This window comes from Lentinula edodes (genome assembly GCF_021015755.1).
Source record: "Lentinula edodes strain Le(Bin) 0899 ss11 chromosome Unknown C8R40scaffold_53, whole genome shotgun sequence".
Classification (NCBI taxonomy): Eukaryota; Fungi; Basidiomycota; class Agaricomycetes; order Agaricales; family Omphalotaceae; genus Lentinula; species Lentinula edodes.
In genome coordinates, this window is record NW_025764359.1 from 139,318 (window position 1) to 154,545 (window position 15,228).

A 15,228-nucleotide genomic window follows, 5' to 3' on the forward strand; every position below is an offset into this window, starting at 1 on the left:
TACTGCAGAGAGAGTTCATCCCGCAAGAGGATGGTAGACTGTAGTGATTACAGAGGGAACGACAAATTTGGACTAGATTGTACATCTGCCATCTCGATATCGATTACTCAAGATGGCTGCTTTTTGAGTGTCATGAATGCCAACTATGTATTGGTGCTTTGCTTTTGATGCAGTAGAAACAGTTAGTGGTGGGGCCTCACCATCATTGGAAGGAACTATGAATCAAATCTATCTCCCCTTCCTAAATCATAGCTTTCCGGTGCATAAGATCTGCCAGATTTGTTCCTGCACTTCTCTAACCACATCTAGACTGGTATTGAGGGAAGTCATAAAGTAGGCTACATTCCCGAGGGTGCGAAAGTGGATTGAATACACCGGGGCAGAGAGTGTACCTGGTACAAATTTCGAGGGGGTTGTGGAATGGGAAGTAGGAGATAACATTTGAGAGAGAGGTGAAAACACGGTCTCTGCGGACGTAGATGTGTAACTCCCACCCAGTTCCTTTAGTCTGATTGCCAACACTGTACCTAATGCCATTACGTCTTCCACGGAATCGAGTTGTGAGACGTCAGATAAGAAATTAGGGTGCCAGAGGGAGTAGGCATGTACATCATCATCCATAGGGCCATCCAAGGGGACGCTGAGGAGTGATGGAGAACGTTTCCAATTCACCTGGGCCTCTTTCTGTTCTGACTTCTCAAACTTGCTACATCTCCAAACATCTCTCATAGCTACATGCTCCGCACCTCCAACGATGGCTGGCATCATTTTCACCGTTTCATTCGCAACTTCGCAGCCGATTGCATGAGCGGTGTACGAGTGTCCGTGGAGTAGTGCATGCTGCTTTCCTCCCAGCTTTCTAAGAACTTGAGACCCAGGGGATTCAGACTCGGGTGCATAATAAAACGCATCGAAGACCTCTTTCGATGCCAGCGTCACAGCCGTTGGTAATAGTCCTCCTGTCAACATCTTTGCATAAACAGCTATATCCGGATGGGCATTACCCAGTAGAGCCTGTGGTGTAAGAGGTCCGAGACGGTGAAAACCAGTGAACACCTCGTCGAAGACGATTGGAAGGGGATGAGGGAAGGGAGGCTCAGCGAGGAGATCTGACTCGATGGCTTGAGCATCAATAGTCGAGCTCTGTAAATTGGGGGAAGAAGATTGACTAGATAGACTGGAGACAGGAAATCTGTTCGGGTTCCGCACAACGTCAACTAATGCTCTTTGAAAGAGTGGATCGACGAAAATCATTCCTCCTGCACCGAGAAGGAGTGGTTCGAGGACTAGTGCCGCTAATTCTGTTGGTGGCTCTACCCTTCTGTTCTCTGATAATCCTTCCCTCTCTAATTCCGGTGCTAAGAAACCAAATTGAAGAGATCGCAGCTTCCGTGCGATATATGTCGTGTACAGCTTGTACAGCGGTGTATTCAAGCGGGAAGACACATCGTATACATGTGCAGGAGAGAGAAAAGTGATGAGATTTTTGGTGTTTTTCTTGGGGATCGTGGCCGAGTCCGTAGTGAGTAGTTCCTCGGCCATGCCGAAGGGCACTTCAACACTAGCTTGACCTTGTCTAATCACTACCCTCGGAGGGTCAAACCAATATCCTTTACAATCGTGCCATTCACATGTATATACCCCTGGATCCAATGTATCAGTTAAGGTAGAAGAGAAAAATATTGAATGACACGAACCAGATTCTTCACAAGCATCCATCGTTCCAATTGTATCCCCGTGATATGAACCTTTGAGACCTATGACACCCAAACGGCGTTCATACGTCCTCCTACGTTTTTGATCTATTTCACCTCCCTCAGGAGTTGAACCATTGGACATCAACCAAGCCTCCCTCCTTCTCACAAATGTTCGCAACGCCATTTTCAACGCAACTTCCATTCCAGTACTTCCATTGTCGGAAAAAAATACCCTGGAAGCCCATTCATGGCCAGGCCCGTTTGGAGAGAGCAGGTATTCGGATAGCGCGAGTGCTGGTGCGTGTGTGGCGCGGGGGAACCTGATAGTTTCCGGTGAGTTTGATGAGACGCAGCAGTAGAAAAAGGTGTTGACTCACATAACATGGCCGTACCTCCCCGCTGCCCTCGCAGCAGCGAGCGTAAGGCGGGTGTTGGTGTGTCCAAATGTCTGAGTCCACCAAGATGCGGAAGAATCGAGTTGCGGGTGAAGTACAGCAGAGTTCGATGAAGGTAAAGATTTCGAGTCGAGAACGTTGAAAAAGTCGCCGTACGCGCTATCTATCACGTTCACGCCTCCGTCGCTTGCATGCTGAACGAACGGCCACCATATGTGCTCCTTTGTTCTCTCTCCCATTGACTCGAGATCGGCGATACGACAGTTGTGGAGTGTATCAAGACGGGCAAGAAGCTTTGAAAGAGATGGATTGAGGAGTAGAGAATCATAGTACTCTTCTGTAATTGAACGATTTTGCTCCTCATTATCCAACTTTTCCGGAGGATGCCGGAGTACGGCCACACCAATACCGCGTTCGGAAAAGTAAGTGTCGAGATATTCCGAATTTCCGTACTTTGATGTCTCATCTGGATCGTTGAATACGACAAGGGCATCGACGATGTATCCTCTGAGAATCAGTGCTTCGTAAGCTGCTATCGTCGTAGATATCCCGCCAAGTTTAGCGTCGCCGACGAGGATGGTAGGTAGAAAGAGCGGCCGGTACGCATCTGCTTGTGTCGGAAAGTTCGGCGTGCACGGTGTGGGGGAGTGGATACCTAGAGAATGGAAACAGCCACGGAATCAGGATAAGGCTGCTATTTCTGTTCAGGACTTTTTCTTTTCACCTCCCGCAGTCTCAACGTACATGTGTCCAAAACCGTTTGCTCTTTCTGCACCTTGTCGGATGCGGGAAGCAATAGAGGAAACGAAAGTTTCGGTCGTCGGTGGGGACGCTTTTGCTATTTGCACAGCTAAATGTGGACTAACAGGGTCATTGTATCGGTATAAACAGTCTATGTGGACATTGGATGACCAGCGACGAGTGTGTTGTTGGACATGTCTGGAAGACGATAGACAATTAGAGAGATTATGAAGATTGAACGTGCAAGCGACTCACAAATCATCAGCCTCTTCCAAAGGACCTGTACTAAGGGGTTTAAAATAATATGTATCTCCTCCCTGCCTTCTCGCAGCACTGGCTCTCACGAGCGCAGTTGTCACTACGGTTTTGCCCACATTGGTATTTGCTCCAAATATTTGATGTATCCGGAGGTTTTTGAAGAGGAGGGACATGGTAAAAACCAAGAGCCTATTTCTGGAAGGAACGGGTGATTTTTTTGAAGTCGACGCGGGGTAGGCTCGAAAGTGGATCGGGGATGCGGAATTTTCGCTGCTGTCAATTCTGAACTAGCATCTATGTATCATAAGTTGGATAGCTTCATCCAACGCGTCGAGTCAAGTAGTTTTGATATAGAAGGGCGGAATTAGACGGGAATTAGACGCGTGCTCAGCCTAGATTATGCCATTCAATACCAACGCGACATTCTTGAGCCATCTGAAATCTATATATCCATCTACCGGGATTGGGAATGGTGAGTTTATGAATTATGAGAATATTGTCTCAGCCTACTGACGGTCATATCTAGCAAGCAATCCTTGGTACATTGTAGCCGCCGTTGCGTTCAGCGCCAGTAACGAACCTCAAGCTGTGCCAGAAGTCTTCAATTATTCATTAGCAGAAGCTGGACAAGAACACGAGGAACGATTGCTTTTGGCCCGCAAATTCCGTGATGCTTTGTTCAAGGCCGGATTGACCAGCGGGTACTCAAAAGTGAGAAGACGTGAAACTCGTTCTTCTGGTCGACGGTATCTGAATCTTCTTGAAGACAATTAATAGTTTGGCTGCACTTCACGAGGTGATGCCTCCAGAATTGCGCGACACAACGATGTTGAGGTATGGTGCTTATGATGCCTACTAGTACTCAATGATAATGCTTTCGAATCTGTTATGTAGAGACAAAACGACCTCCATTCAAGACCACGAACGAAATGGTCGCACATTCTTTCGAGAAACATATGGTGATACTGCCGATTCCGTTCAAACACTCTTGGACACTATCTATCCGGACATGGGTACGTTCATTCATTGCTACTATTTTCGACCACTTTTACTCACTGGAAGCGCCGTCTACAGGATATTTCTCAAATACAATCGGTTATGGTTATACCTATGGTTTCACAGACATCCTCTCGCCTCTCGAAACATCCTACGTCCTCGTTGCATCCTTAATTGCCAGCGACACTCCCCGCCAGATCAACTGGCATCTAGACGGTGCACGCAGAAATGGTGCCACACTCGAGGAAGTTAAAGCTGTGCGACAAATTGCGATCGAGGCTGCTTCTGCTGCTGGTGTAAAATGGAAGGATGTTGTACCAGAAGTCAAAGATAGCTAAGAGTGCTTCTGATTGTTATTCTTGGCATTTCGGCGGAATCCTCGCCCCAACGGTCTGTTTCTTTTACACCTGCCTTGCTAAAGTTTGCTGTATCATGGATTGCTTTATGAATCTACACTACTTTTGCTCTAGACCTGTCACTGCCTCTTCGTTCATTTCCATGGATTTCAAACCGATCGATCCAATATCCGATCCTAAATTTGGGCACAGGCACTGTACAATATGTCTGTTTGCATTTTCTGTATCTCAAATGAAAGGGTGTTCAAGGTCTCTCTCTTGTGCAAGTTTGTGAATCATGTAAGTCGTCATATACATAGTACAGTGGTATTGGTATATGCGCTTCTTTCAACAGACCGTTCATGGGAATTCACCGGAAGACTTAGGCGCCGTATACGTTTAACGGACCTTAGCCTGTTGTCTGTTGTAAGCAGAGCAGTAAACTTGGACTAGTGTAAGTACATCGTGTCGTCGGAAACATGGGGTAACAAGGCATCCTTCCCCACAACTCCGAATGTGTATCCCATACCCCACACTACGATTACAAACTTGTTCATACTCTACGAGGCACAGGAAATCCTGTATTCTGACTTACGCCTTCGAAGCCAGCAGCGTACTAGATGTAATTGATATACATACTCCATAAATGGTGTGTAGCTACAACTATAGGTAAAAGAAAAGCAGGCCTCTCCCAACGCCCAAGAGATATAATACAGAAAAAAATATTAGAAATATTGCGGCGAACAAAACCAAGCAAGCCCAAGAGTGATATTTACTAAGTCCTGAATAAACTAGGAGGTTAAAATGTTGTATGAGTATGAGATACGATGGCGATGTATAAGTCCAGCAGGTAAGATACGGGCTAACGGAACACCACCCTGGGTAAAGTGACGTGAAGGGAAGTTTGAGGAAGCATGTGAACATGGAACCGATTGCGCAGGAAGGAGAGAGAGAGCGACATAAATAACAATGTTGAATGGTATATGAGATGCAGAAAGCGCGATTTATGCCAAGGGGAAGAATGGAGTTGGGTGGTGTTTGTTTTTGACTTGAGATGCGATCGGAGGTAGGGTGGAAATAAGGTGTCTGTTCCCGAGCGTACATAGGTTACTCGGGCATCGGGGCGGGAGTCTGACGGATGTCCGAGAGCGGGAAACTATTTGTGACGGCTGACTTTCTCCACGCCGGCGCCTAAGCTAGTCTTTCTAGCTTCCTCCTCTTCACTCTCATCCTCATCATCCTCCTCTTCATCTTCGTCGTCGCTATCATGAAGATTCTTTTCCGACTCTGAATCGGATCCAGATTCAGATTGAGAGGATATAGAGGAAGCAGAGGAAGAGGAAGTAGAGGAAACAGACGCATGGCGAGACTTCCGCTTTTTGCTATTTTCTTCTTCTTCAACACCCTGTTGATCATTGTTGGGTTTATCTTCTGCTGGTCTTTCCCCTATGGCTGCTTCGGAGATAGAAGGCTCATTGGCTTCAGGTTCGACCTTGCCTGGATTGGATTCGACCTTCGGGATGGCGTCTTGCAACGACTTGCCTCGACTGTGATGAGATGAATGGTGTTTGCTCATTGGAGGAGGAGCAGGAACGTTGACTGCGGTCAACACGTGGTGTTGCTCATCCTTCCCTGGAGAGGAAGTTCCGTTCAGGTTCGAAATTGTAGGCGTGTTAGAGGTCTGGCGGGACATTGAAACAGCTCGGAGGTCGGGAGACGTAACGTTACGCTCAGGACTGATTGGAGTGGACAATACACTCTCGATAACACGAGGCTTAGGTGTACCGACACCGGCGGTGGGTGTAACCATAGTCGAAAGAAATGTCGGTGTAGGTGACCCTACAGGCGTTCCTACAGCTGAGGTATCCGTATTCAGGGCATCTGCTTCTCCGAGTTCCGGAAGCGGCAGAGGCGCGGGTACTTTCCTTGATGTACCCGTTGTTATAGTCTCAGTCGTTGTCCCAGTGGTACCAGTAGTAGTTATTGAAGAGAACGAGCGAGAATCTGAGGCATCCGATTCATTCAGGTCAATCTCTGTTGCCTTGTCCTGAGCCTCTCGTTCCTGCCTCTCCTTCTCCGCCTGCTCTTTAGCCTCCCTCTCTGCTTTTTCTCTAGCCTCTCGCTCTTTCGCCTCTCTCCTTTTCCGTACCCAGCCCATACCACTTCCGTCGTCATCATCATCTCTTGATCCATGTTGCACGGCTCTTCCATTATTGTTTTGTTTCTCAGGGCAGCCCGATTCCATCACGCTTGTCCCATTACTGAGTACTCGACCCCACACTGTGCCAGCAACACCGTCTTGGACATTTCTGACACTGCCCATCCCACCATAGCCCCACTCAACGAACTCGGGGTCTGGATCATCTTTGGCATTTGCAAAGGGGTTGGACTGTGATCCTAAGAAGAAGAAGAGTTAGCACGCAGCGTGAATGTGATTTGGATCAAGCAACGTGTAGGGAGCGAAGACTCCGAAGAGAAGCACTTGTACTCTTTCGAAAACCACTGATTAGAGCACCTGAGCTGAACAACCGGCCTTGTTACCCGCAAGGGCAATGCCAGTACACCATCTGTGTGTTCAAAGTAAGAAAACACTGGGACATTGACCCTTCGATCATCTTGATGGTGACAAGGAACAAAGAGGACCCATCGGTTCGAATGATAACGGGATGGCAGCCATTGGGCCTATGGATGGAAATCGATGTACTTACCGCTAACGCTTCCTCGTTTGGCTCCATAAACTCTCCCATTTAACATCCGTGTTCCTTTTTTGGACTGGCCTGAATGCAAGGTGCTAAGCATTCCATTCTCATGCGCTGGGTTCAGCTTGGACGATGCAGTGCCTGAACGCGGTTTAGTCCGCGAATTTAAAGAGGCAGGCGAAGAAGAGCGTTTAGCATTCTGACATCGAACAAAATGAGCATTAGCGTCACTCGAGAAGCGATAGCGACTCACCCTGACGTTCTCGCCCTTATAACTTTGGGTACTTTGGGTCCTGTACATGGGGACACCTACACCATCGCGACCAGACCTTGGGCCTCCAGATCCTGCGCTGGTCCATCGAGTCAAAGCGTCGCCCCATCCTTGTGAGCTTTGGATAGATTCATTATCCGAATCTCGTTCTCTGTCCTTGCCCTTTGAGCCACGACGGAAAAGATTAATAGTACCGAGGGTGAGTATTTGATCCGTGGAAATGTTGTACTTTGAGGAGAGTTTACTCCTCAAAGAGCTATACTTGCGCACGGACTGGGTGGGAGTAGAAGATCCGGTAGAGTTTGGGTAAGGCTCGATACTTTGCGTCGGTGTCAAAGAATACATCGAAGATGCAGAAGAAGATATCTCCGATGTCGGTGGGGACGAGCCAGAAGTTGAATTATTAGAGCTATTGGAGCTGTCGGATTCTGAAGACAATGATTTCTTGAACTGAGCTGGCGAAGGTGCCGATGAGGGAGCAGGCGAAGGAAGAACCTCTGGCAGAGGTACATTCCAAGTCTGAGGAGTCTGTGATGGAGTTTGGGCCGGCGAGTTGAGTGCTGAAAGTGATATTGCGGCAGGGATGCTCGCGAGCTCAGATGCATTAACAGAGGGCATTTCTAGCTTGGAAGTAAGAAGGTCGATGTTTGTACCATCCAGGATGACTGGGGACAATAGAGGGAGCTCAGTGCCATCGTCGGTGACCAGTACAGAACGACGAGGGTCAGGCATAGGCGCAAAACGAATAGTACGACGGGAAGCCAGCGCTGACGAATGTATTGTAGTCATTATAAATGGCCAGTTGTTCTGTATGAACGTCAGCACAAGATAAAGAGCTGTACTGCGATGAACACGTACGAGATCAAATACGACCAAGATATATAGCTATATAGAGATATAGACAAAGCTAAGGAGAGCTCCAATAAGTTTTCTGATATAAGCGAAGGTATTTGGAGTTGCTTCCAGTCGAGTCGAGGCGGTAGATGGCTGAAAGAAGGTTAAAAACGATCTAGAAAGCAAAAGAAAAGGTAAAAAAAGGCTGTTGCATTTAATGAGCGAACGCCAAGTCTAATTTCGTCACGGCATATAGTGAGGGTGTCAGGAGTCCTCCCTCCCTAATTTAGCTCATACGTAAGTAGGAAAGCACGTTTTTATGGATTGCGGATGTCTAAGGGTTTGTTTCTTTCTGCATCGAAGTCTAGCTATAGTAGAAGGTACGGTTCCTGTTTTAGGCTACAACCATTATCTTTTTGTATGATTGCCAGCTCTTTTACAAGTTTTCCTTCCCCGGCACTATGAATGAGTTCAAGTTGCCGTGTACGCCTGTGTACGCGCGTCCGTAGGAAATACATCCGTCGAAAGATTTCCGTAGGCTTAAATCCGTAATCAACTGCTTGCGCGCTCGTCAAGTTTTCATTGATCTTCGTCCGCAATTCTGAACCTCGTTCATTACATTTCTCTTCGTAGGTGAGCTTGCAGAGCTCTAATCGGTTCTAGCGTTTGCGATCGACCGCGACGCGGCATCTGGCTCACCTCTCTAGTCCCAAACCTCTTCATTTCCCGGAACTCGAAGGCTGAGACACATTTGTATTGTCCCCCTCTTTTTCCCCGTGATGGTTTATAATACCTATGTATTAACCACCCAGCGCGTGCAACTTTTAATATCAGTTATCTTGTTGGGATGATCAATGATGTCGATGAGGTCGGTTGCTTAAAGTTATAAGTTATAACTCTGTACTTTCGCCAATTTCCGAAGAACAACAATAATATCTTGTTCAGGTTGAACTTGAACATGGTGGTATTCTGGGGCAGTATCAGGTTCTCATTCGCAATGCTCGTCTTATGTGTGCTGCTCATTTCACCTCCATGTATTCTCTTCCCTGTCCTTTTACCGTGTCTTCAAAATTCCACATCATCACGTTACATACTGTGAACTCGCCCTCACCGGCTTCCTCGCTATCCTCGTTTTCCGTGCTCAAAGTCAGGACCCCGTAAGCACATGGTATGAATAAAGGTCACGGTCTTTATCATCTTTGATTATGTAGGACATGAAAAGATGTAACATTGTACGAGGAGACGGGAAGGGGAGGGGCGTATTTAACCTGCTCCACTATCGTGACTCTCAAGCCTGTACAGTCCAGTACGTGCTTGCGTGTACTTATTGCATGGTCTGACGTTCTTCTTCTAATATTGTTTAGAGTGAACGAACGGCTCCTCTTTTCAGGTACCCCTTATCGCTATCGTAACTTGGTTCCCAAGTGCTTGACCCACAGATAACATTCATTTCATGTTCTAGCGCCACTCACCTTTGATTCGCACTGCTCGGAGAGAAAATTGCAGTATGTGGGTAGTTTTAGACAGGCTTTGGTGATTTACACGAATCGGTGATGTTTCGGAATTATCCAGATATACAAAAAGAGAATATTTCGTCAATCGTAGTCAATTATTCATCATGAATGTTGATGGTAGTGGTGGTGGTCTTCTCTTGCTGATATACATAGATACGGTAAGTACTATGAGCACCTTTCTTGATGGCCTTGATTTTTACCACTGCCAGGTAGGCCGCTAATGTATTCCAGTGACTGCTCACAGACTGCTCCTATAGTTAGAGATATCAATTGTTGATGTCCATCTCCCATCCGTATACGCCTTTCAAGTTTGACTCGTCCTCGAAGTGTACAAATTCAATGATAAAATGCTAATAACTGACGGTGTCGCAAAGACACAATCACTGGAAATAGTTGTTCTCCGCGGGTGCCACCAAAATAGTATAATACTTACGGGCTTGCATCAAATACTAATGGCATTGACAATGGAATACCGGGGCAGACTCGAGCTCGAGAAAGGCCCAGGCTAGCATAACTCGCATGCGCTACATATAGGCCACGAATCAGCATAAAATCAGCATGTAACGTCGTGCACAACGTACACCGCATTGATACCGAGCCTGAATGTGTATCTCCTTTTTGCATCTTGCACATTTGACTCGTCTGCCAAGGACGAACGTTTGTGGGGGCTTCAACTACGGCCGCGAGGATGCAGTCAATTGAGGATCCTACATGACTGACATCAGGTAACACTGGCAAGTCCTGATATTGAATAGCCCAGTTTCATAGTCAAAGCATTCACTGTCCGGGGGGGCATAGCAGAAGCCTGAGACCAACATTGACCCACAGATAACCACGTTTAGTTCTCGTGAGAGGTAGGGCGTTCAATACTGAAGGTAAGAAAGGGATCAAGGCGGCCAAAGAGCTGTCTTATGCTGAAATTGTTTTGCTCATGTGAGCTGGCTGTTGAGACTTTCAGCCAATTCGATGACCAAACCATACCGATTCTGACTGTACTGATCTAGAACACTCTACAAGAATCCCGGGGCCAGTTGCAGTGGTTAGATATGTAGTGCTTCTGCAGGTCATGCATTCGGAATATCCCTCGATTTTTCCTGCGTGTAAGTATGGCTGAAGTAGAGAAAAGAAATTGCGCATACATACTACTATCAGGATGTAGTAGTCGAGCCGTGACGGAAGTATTTTATTTTTGATCGATCATTGTACCATATATGAGTGATATTTCTTGCTTTGTCCTCCCGATTCGGACGGTCACAAGGCCATGTCCACTTAGGTTTATTTCTGCAATTCTCAATACCTAGTGATATACTTACTAACGCGTACCCTCGCGTACCCTAGGCATACCTCTCAAACTGGCAAAATGAATCCTCGTCAAATAATAGCGGTTGGGGACTGAAACTTTGAAGCCTTGAGGGCCCTGAATGACTCCCAGATTGAGTCTGAATGACCCGCATCGACCCTGAAGACCCCAGGACAAACTCCGTGGCGGTATGATTGTAGAGCAAGATAAATTGTGATTGTCATAATGGTCGTTAGAGACACATTAGCCGTGAAGGCCAGGTACAGTGGTCGGCCAGGGTCCGGGTAGAGTCTGTCGCTGTTTACGCTGGACGACGCGTTCTGGGTTTCAGGACGAAAGCCTCGCCGACTTGAAAGTAGCGCAAGCTTCATGATTTCCACTTTATCATGTACACTCTTCGAAGGACGCTGAGCGAACAAAAAACCGATACAAAACATGATCCTTCGCAAACTAGGATTTTATCCCTGGAGAGATGATTGTTCAGCACCAAGAGAGTACTGATTTCACCAGAAGTATTTAGCGTTTCTCGACTTTAAGCGGTTGCTGAGTATCAAGGAAACGAGCTGTGTCTAGCTGTGTGTTTAAAACACTCACCGTGGTATGAAAGTTGTGATGGCTGAGTCCATGATATGTTGAAAAGAAGAAGACGAGGGATAAACTGGAAGAGTGATTATAGTTGAGTGTTCTGACGCGGTAGTATAAAGTGCTGGACACTGGGGAAGGAGATCCATGAAATGAGTGATGGAAAATGAGAACTTTCTCAAAGGGTGCAAGCGGCAAATTGAACGATAATCACATTGTTTCCCGCATTCATTTGAATTGAACCCTCACCATTACGACGCGCTATCCCGATGGTAGATGTTATATCGATCGTGGTGGCGGTACTGGCGTTATTGGGAACTATTGCCCAAGCTGCTCTTTCTGCCTTTTTCGGGATCTATTCAGAAGAACGAAAACGTCGAATAGATCTACAAACCACTTTTTCCAAATACCACGATCCACTTCACCTCGCGGCAGATGATCTTTCTGCGAAGCTCATCAATATCATCGACTACAACTTTGCTTCAGTTATTCTCAACGAAAACGAGCCCGAGTTGCAAACATATGGCATAACCCACACGTGTTTCGTCTTTGCACAGTTCTTTGCTTGGGTATACATTTTACGTCGCGACACCGAATTTCTTCGACCGAATACAACGCTGAATTCGGCTGGAGCAGAAGTCATACAGTTGCTGGCACATATTCGTGAAATCCTTCGTTCAGGCCACGTAAAAAGATTTCGAATTCTTTCTGGCATCCAGTCCGCGATTGGGGAGATAACGACTGAGAAAGAAATGCAGGATAGCAGTCAAGTCGGACAATTGCGCTGCTTGGGATATGCGGCGTTCTGTGAAAGATGGGCAGATCCAACTTTCAGGGCCTGGTTCCGGCCTATTGTGGACGGGCTCAAAGCTCTTGCTCGAGGCAGAGATGTCGATCGCGAAGACAGACTGCAGATATTGCAGCACCTGCTTTCGGACCTCACTGATGTGCTTGACCCGGAGCATATCCATAGCACCGCTGGGGGACATGGCAAGAAATCCTCGTCATGGTGCGTCTGTAGGAAATGTCAGTATCCTGAGAGGAAGGAGGCCCATTTAACTGGGACCTTGGGGAAAAAAGAACAGTTCAGTATTTTCAATGGGCATGCCAAGGGTTGAGAGCTCGAGAAAGCTACAATGTAAAGATTTCGACTGCCAGTGTAGAGTTCAATGTACAGAAGTAACAGAACACCAATGACCATAGTTCATGATCAGTGCCAAATAGGCGCCATGATCAAGATAGAACAGACGCTCAAAGGTCGGCATGAATGGCAGCGTTGACCACCGCAGTGGCTCGAACGACATAAATTCTACACCATCTTTTTCTACATCGTCCGGTCGATCAACTGGGGCTGTTGTCCCCACAGTAAACATAGCCAGTCACTCTCGTTCACGAAGCCTGCACCTCCACAACAAACCTGGTAACTTGGCCAGTGAAAGTACCGATAGACAAGGAACTAATATACAAATGGCAATCTCCCCGCGAAGTAGCAATTACGAGCGACTAGAAGGCGGGATGGGTCCTAGTAGGATGGGCAACAAGAAGCGGTTTGCGTGGAAAAAAATCGCTATCGCTGCTGTAGTGCTCGTTGGACTTGTATGGGTCTTCGGTCCCCGAGAACCTGCAAAGGTGCTGTCGTGGCCCTCAGACGATACTGTGGATGAAAGTGAGTATGCTACTAGCTAATGCTTTAGCTTGCTGTGCTAAATCTTAGCTCAGTAGTTTACACAACGCCGCATCCTAATGTAGACCCTATTGACCCTGTTGTGCCCCCCATTCCCGACGCAGACAAGCCAACACCTCCAAACAAACCCGAATCAAACAAACCTTCGTCTTCTAACACTCACCCAACTTCTTTCGAAGAAGATACGGATCCAACTCAAACGACATATTGCACAACCCCTTACGCTTCGCATCTTCCCCTTGTCCAGTATGCATTGATGATAGATGCAGGCTCAACTGGTTCTCGTATTCATGTATACAAATTCAACAACTGTGGCTCCTCGCCATCATACGAGTACGAAGTATTCAAACAACGTCAGCCAGGTCTTTCTAAATTCGCCGGCCAACCTAACGACGCCGCGGAAAGTTTGGATGTTCTCCTTGACGAGGCCGTGCGAGTCGTTCCTTCATCTTTGCGTGCCTGTACTCCTGTAGCAGTCAAAGCAACGGCTGGACTTCGGTTGCTACCTGGATCACAGAGCAAGGATATACTGGACGCGGTAGCTCGCAGGATTCAGGAGAAATATCCTTTCCAACTACATGAACCAGATGGCGTTGTCATCATGGACGGCAAAGATGAGGGTGTTTATGCATGGATCACAGCCAATTATCTACTCAACACCATCCGTGCTGACACTCCCGCTGACACCCCGACATACGCTGTACTCGATCTTGGAGGAGCTTCGACTCAGATTGTCTTTGAGCCGACATTCTCTGAAGAGAGCGGAACGCTAGAAGAAGGAGAACACAAATACGAACTTGAATTCGGTGGCAGAACACATATTCTTTACCAGCACTCGTATTTGGGTTATGGTCTCATGCGAGCCCGGGCTCATGTCCATCAGCTCGTCGAATTCATGGCATCTATCAGAAATCCTGGGCAAGGCGCAGTAGACACTATGCCGGCTACTATTGGGAATCCTTGCCTCGCACGGGGTACAAAGCGTAATGTCGACATTGAGGACGAACGAACGAAAACCACAAAGACTGTCGTCATGGATGGTGAACAGATTGGTAGCTTTGAGGCCTGTAACCGGGTCATCGAGCTGGTCATGGCAAAAGACTCGTACGTTTTTCTCGGTTCTTTTCTCGTGTACAAAATTTTCATATCGTAATCATAGGATATGCGAACTCAAACCTTGCTCCTTCAACGGTGTTTATCAGCCCTCCCTTCTCGATTCCTTCACCTCTGGCAAGGTTCTTCTATTATCCTACTTCTTTGACCGTCTAGATCCCCTACTTTCCACCGAATTTTCCTCTTCTTCACCTACGGACCCAATCGACAAAATCAACGTTTCCGCCATTGCCTCTATCGCTAAAGATGTCTGCCTTGGATATGACGCTTGGACCGCTCGCTGGGGGACCAACCAAGAAGTTATGGAGGAACTTCAAGATCGACCCGAATGGTGTCTTGATCTCACCTTCATGCACAGCTTACTCAGGCTTGGATACGAGTTCGGCGATGAAAGAGATGTGGTTCTTGGTAAGAAAATTCAGGACACGGAGCTGGGATGGTGTTTGGGCGCCACCATTGCAATCGTGGGCAGTGGAAATCTGAAATGTCGACTCATTGCGTGAAGGGTTTTTTTCGAGATCAATCTTAGTGTAGACTTCTATTGGCACACGTAGCTGAGTCCATAATTTATTTATTATGCTCTCTTCTTGGATTTCGAACGCTCCTGGTCGGGGTCTTATCCACTCTCCCAATGATCACGCTACACCCGTGCCCTGGCGGTGGCGATATACCCGCAAATGATGTTTGCGAGAGTGAATCGGGACTATGATGCGTAAAGTTGCAGTACATAATGTCAGGCTCCCTTTGGTTCAAGGCAAGAACGACGATTGGGGACAACACAGAGCATTGGTTCATGTTCACGACAACGG

The 15,228-nt window shown here is 47.2% G+C and overlaps 5 protein-coding genes across 5 annotated transcripts; 3 read left to right on the forward strand and 2 right to left on the reverse strand.

The window, feature by feature from the left end:
• Window positions 1–246: 246 nt before the first annotated feature.
• On the reverse strand, window positions 247–3,264 carry C8R40DRAFT_1176536 (pyridoxal phosphate-dependent transferase; the record flags this gene model as incomplete). Its single annotated transcript, XM_046232530.1, has 5 exons — window positions 247–1,643; window positions 1,698–2,017; window positions 2,075–2,747; window positions 2,817–3,031; window positions 3,089–3,264. 5 exons carry the CDS (start codon window positions 3,262–3,264, stop codon window positions 247–249), a joined length of 2,781 nt encoding a protein of 926 aa, XP_046080701.1.
• A 226-nt stretch (window positions 3,265–3,490) lies between these two features.
• Window positions 3,491–4,425, forward strand: C8R40DRAFT_1059143 (AhpD-like protein; the record flags this gene model as incomplete). The annotated part of the gene is made up of 5 exons (XM_046225244.1): window positions 3,491–3,563; window positions 3,618–3,802; window positions 3,858–3,925; window positions 3,986–4,104; window positions 4,166–4,425. The coding sequence occupies 5 exons, from the start codon at window positions 3,491–3,493 to the stop codon at window positions 4,423–4,425; spliced, it is 705 nt and encodes a 234-aa protein (XP_046080702.1).
• Window positions 4,426–5,799: 1,374 nt separating this feature from the next.
• C8R40DRAFT_728369 (uncharacterized protein) lies at window positions 5,800–8,646 on the reverse strand. The gene is made up of 5 exons (XM_046236006.1): window positions 8,251–8,646; window positions 7,375–8,199; window positions 7,131–7,320; window positions 6,471–6,819; window positions 5,800–6,235 (listed from the first exon to the last, which is right to left on the reverse strand). Exons 2-5 carry the CDS (start codon window positions 8,179–8,181, stop codon window positions 6,073–6,075), a joined length of 1,509 nt encoding a protein of 502 aa, XP_046080703.1. The 5' UTR covers window positions 8,182–8,199; window positions 8,251–8,646; the 3' UTR covers window positions 5,800–6,072.
• Window positions 8,647–11,641: 2,995 nt separating this feature from the next.
• Window positions 11,642–12,824, forward strand: C8R40DRAFT_727416 (uncharacterized protein). The gene has a single exon (XM_046236002.1). The coding sequence runs from the start codon at window positions 11,892–11,894 to the stop codon at window positions 12,738–12,740; it is 849 nt and encodes a 282-aa protein (XP_046080704.1). The 5' UTR covers window positions 11,642–11,891; the 3' UTR covers window positions 12,741–12,824.
• Window positions 12,825–13,314: 490 nt separating this feature from the next.
• On the forward strand, window positions 13,315–15,182 carry C8R40DRAFT_727200 (nucleoside phosphatase GDA1/CD39). The gene is made up of 2 exons (XM_046236000.1): window positions 13,315–14,410; window positions 14,466–15,182. Exons 1-2 carry the CDS (start codon window positions 13,563–13,565, stop codon window positions 14,920–14,922), a joined length of 1,305 nt encoding a protein of 434 aa, XP_046080705.1. The 5' UTR covers window positions 13,315–13,562; the 3' UTR covers window positions 14,923–15,182.
• The last annotated feature ends 46 nt before the right edge of the window (window positions 15,183–15,228 follow it).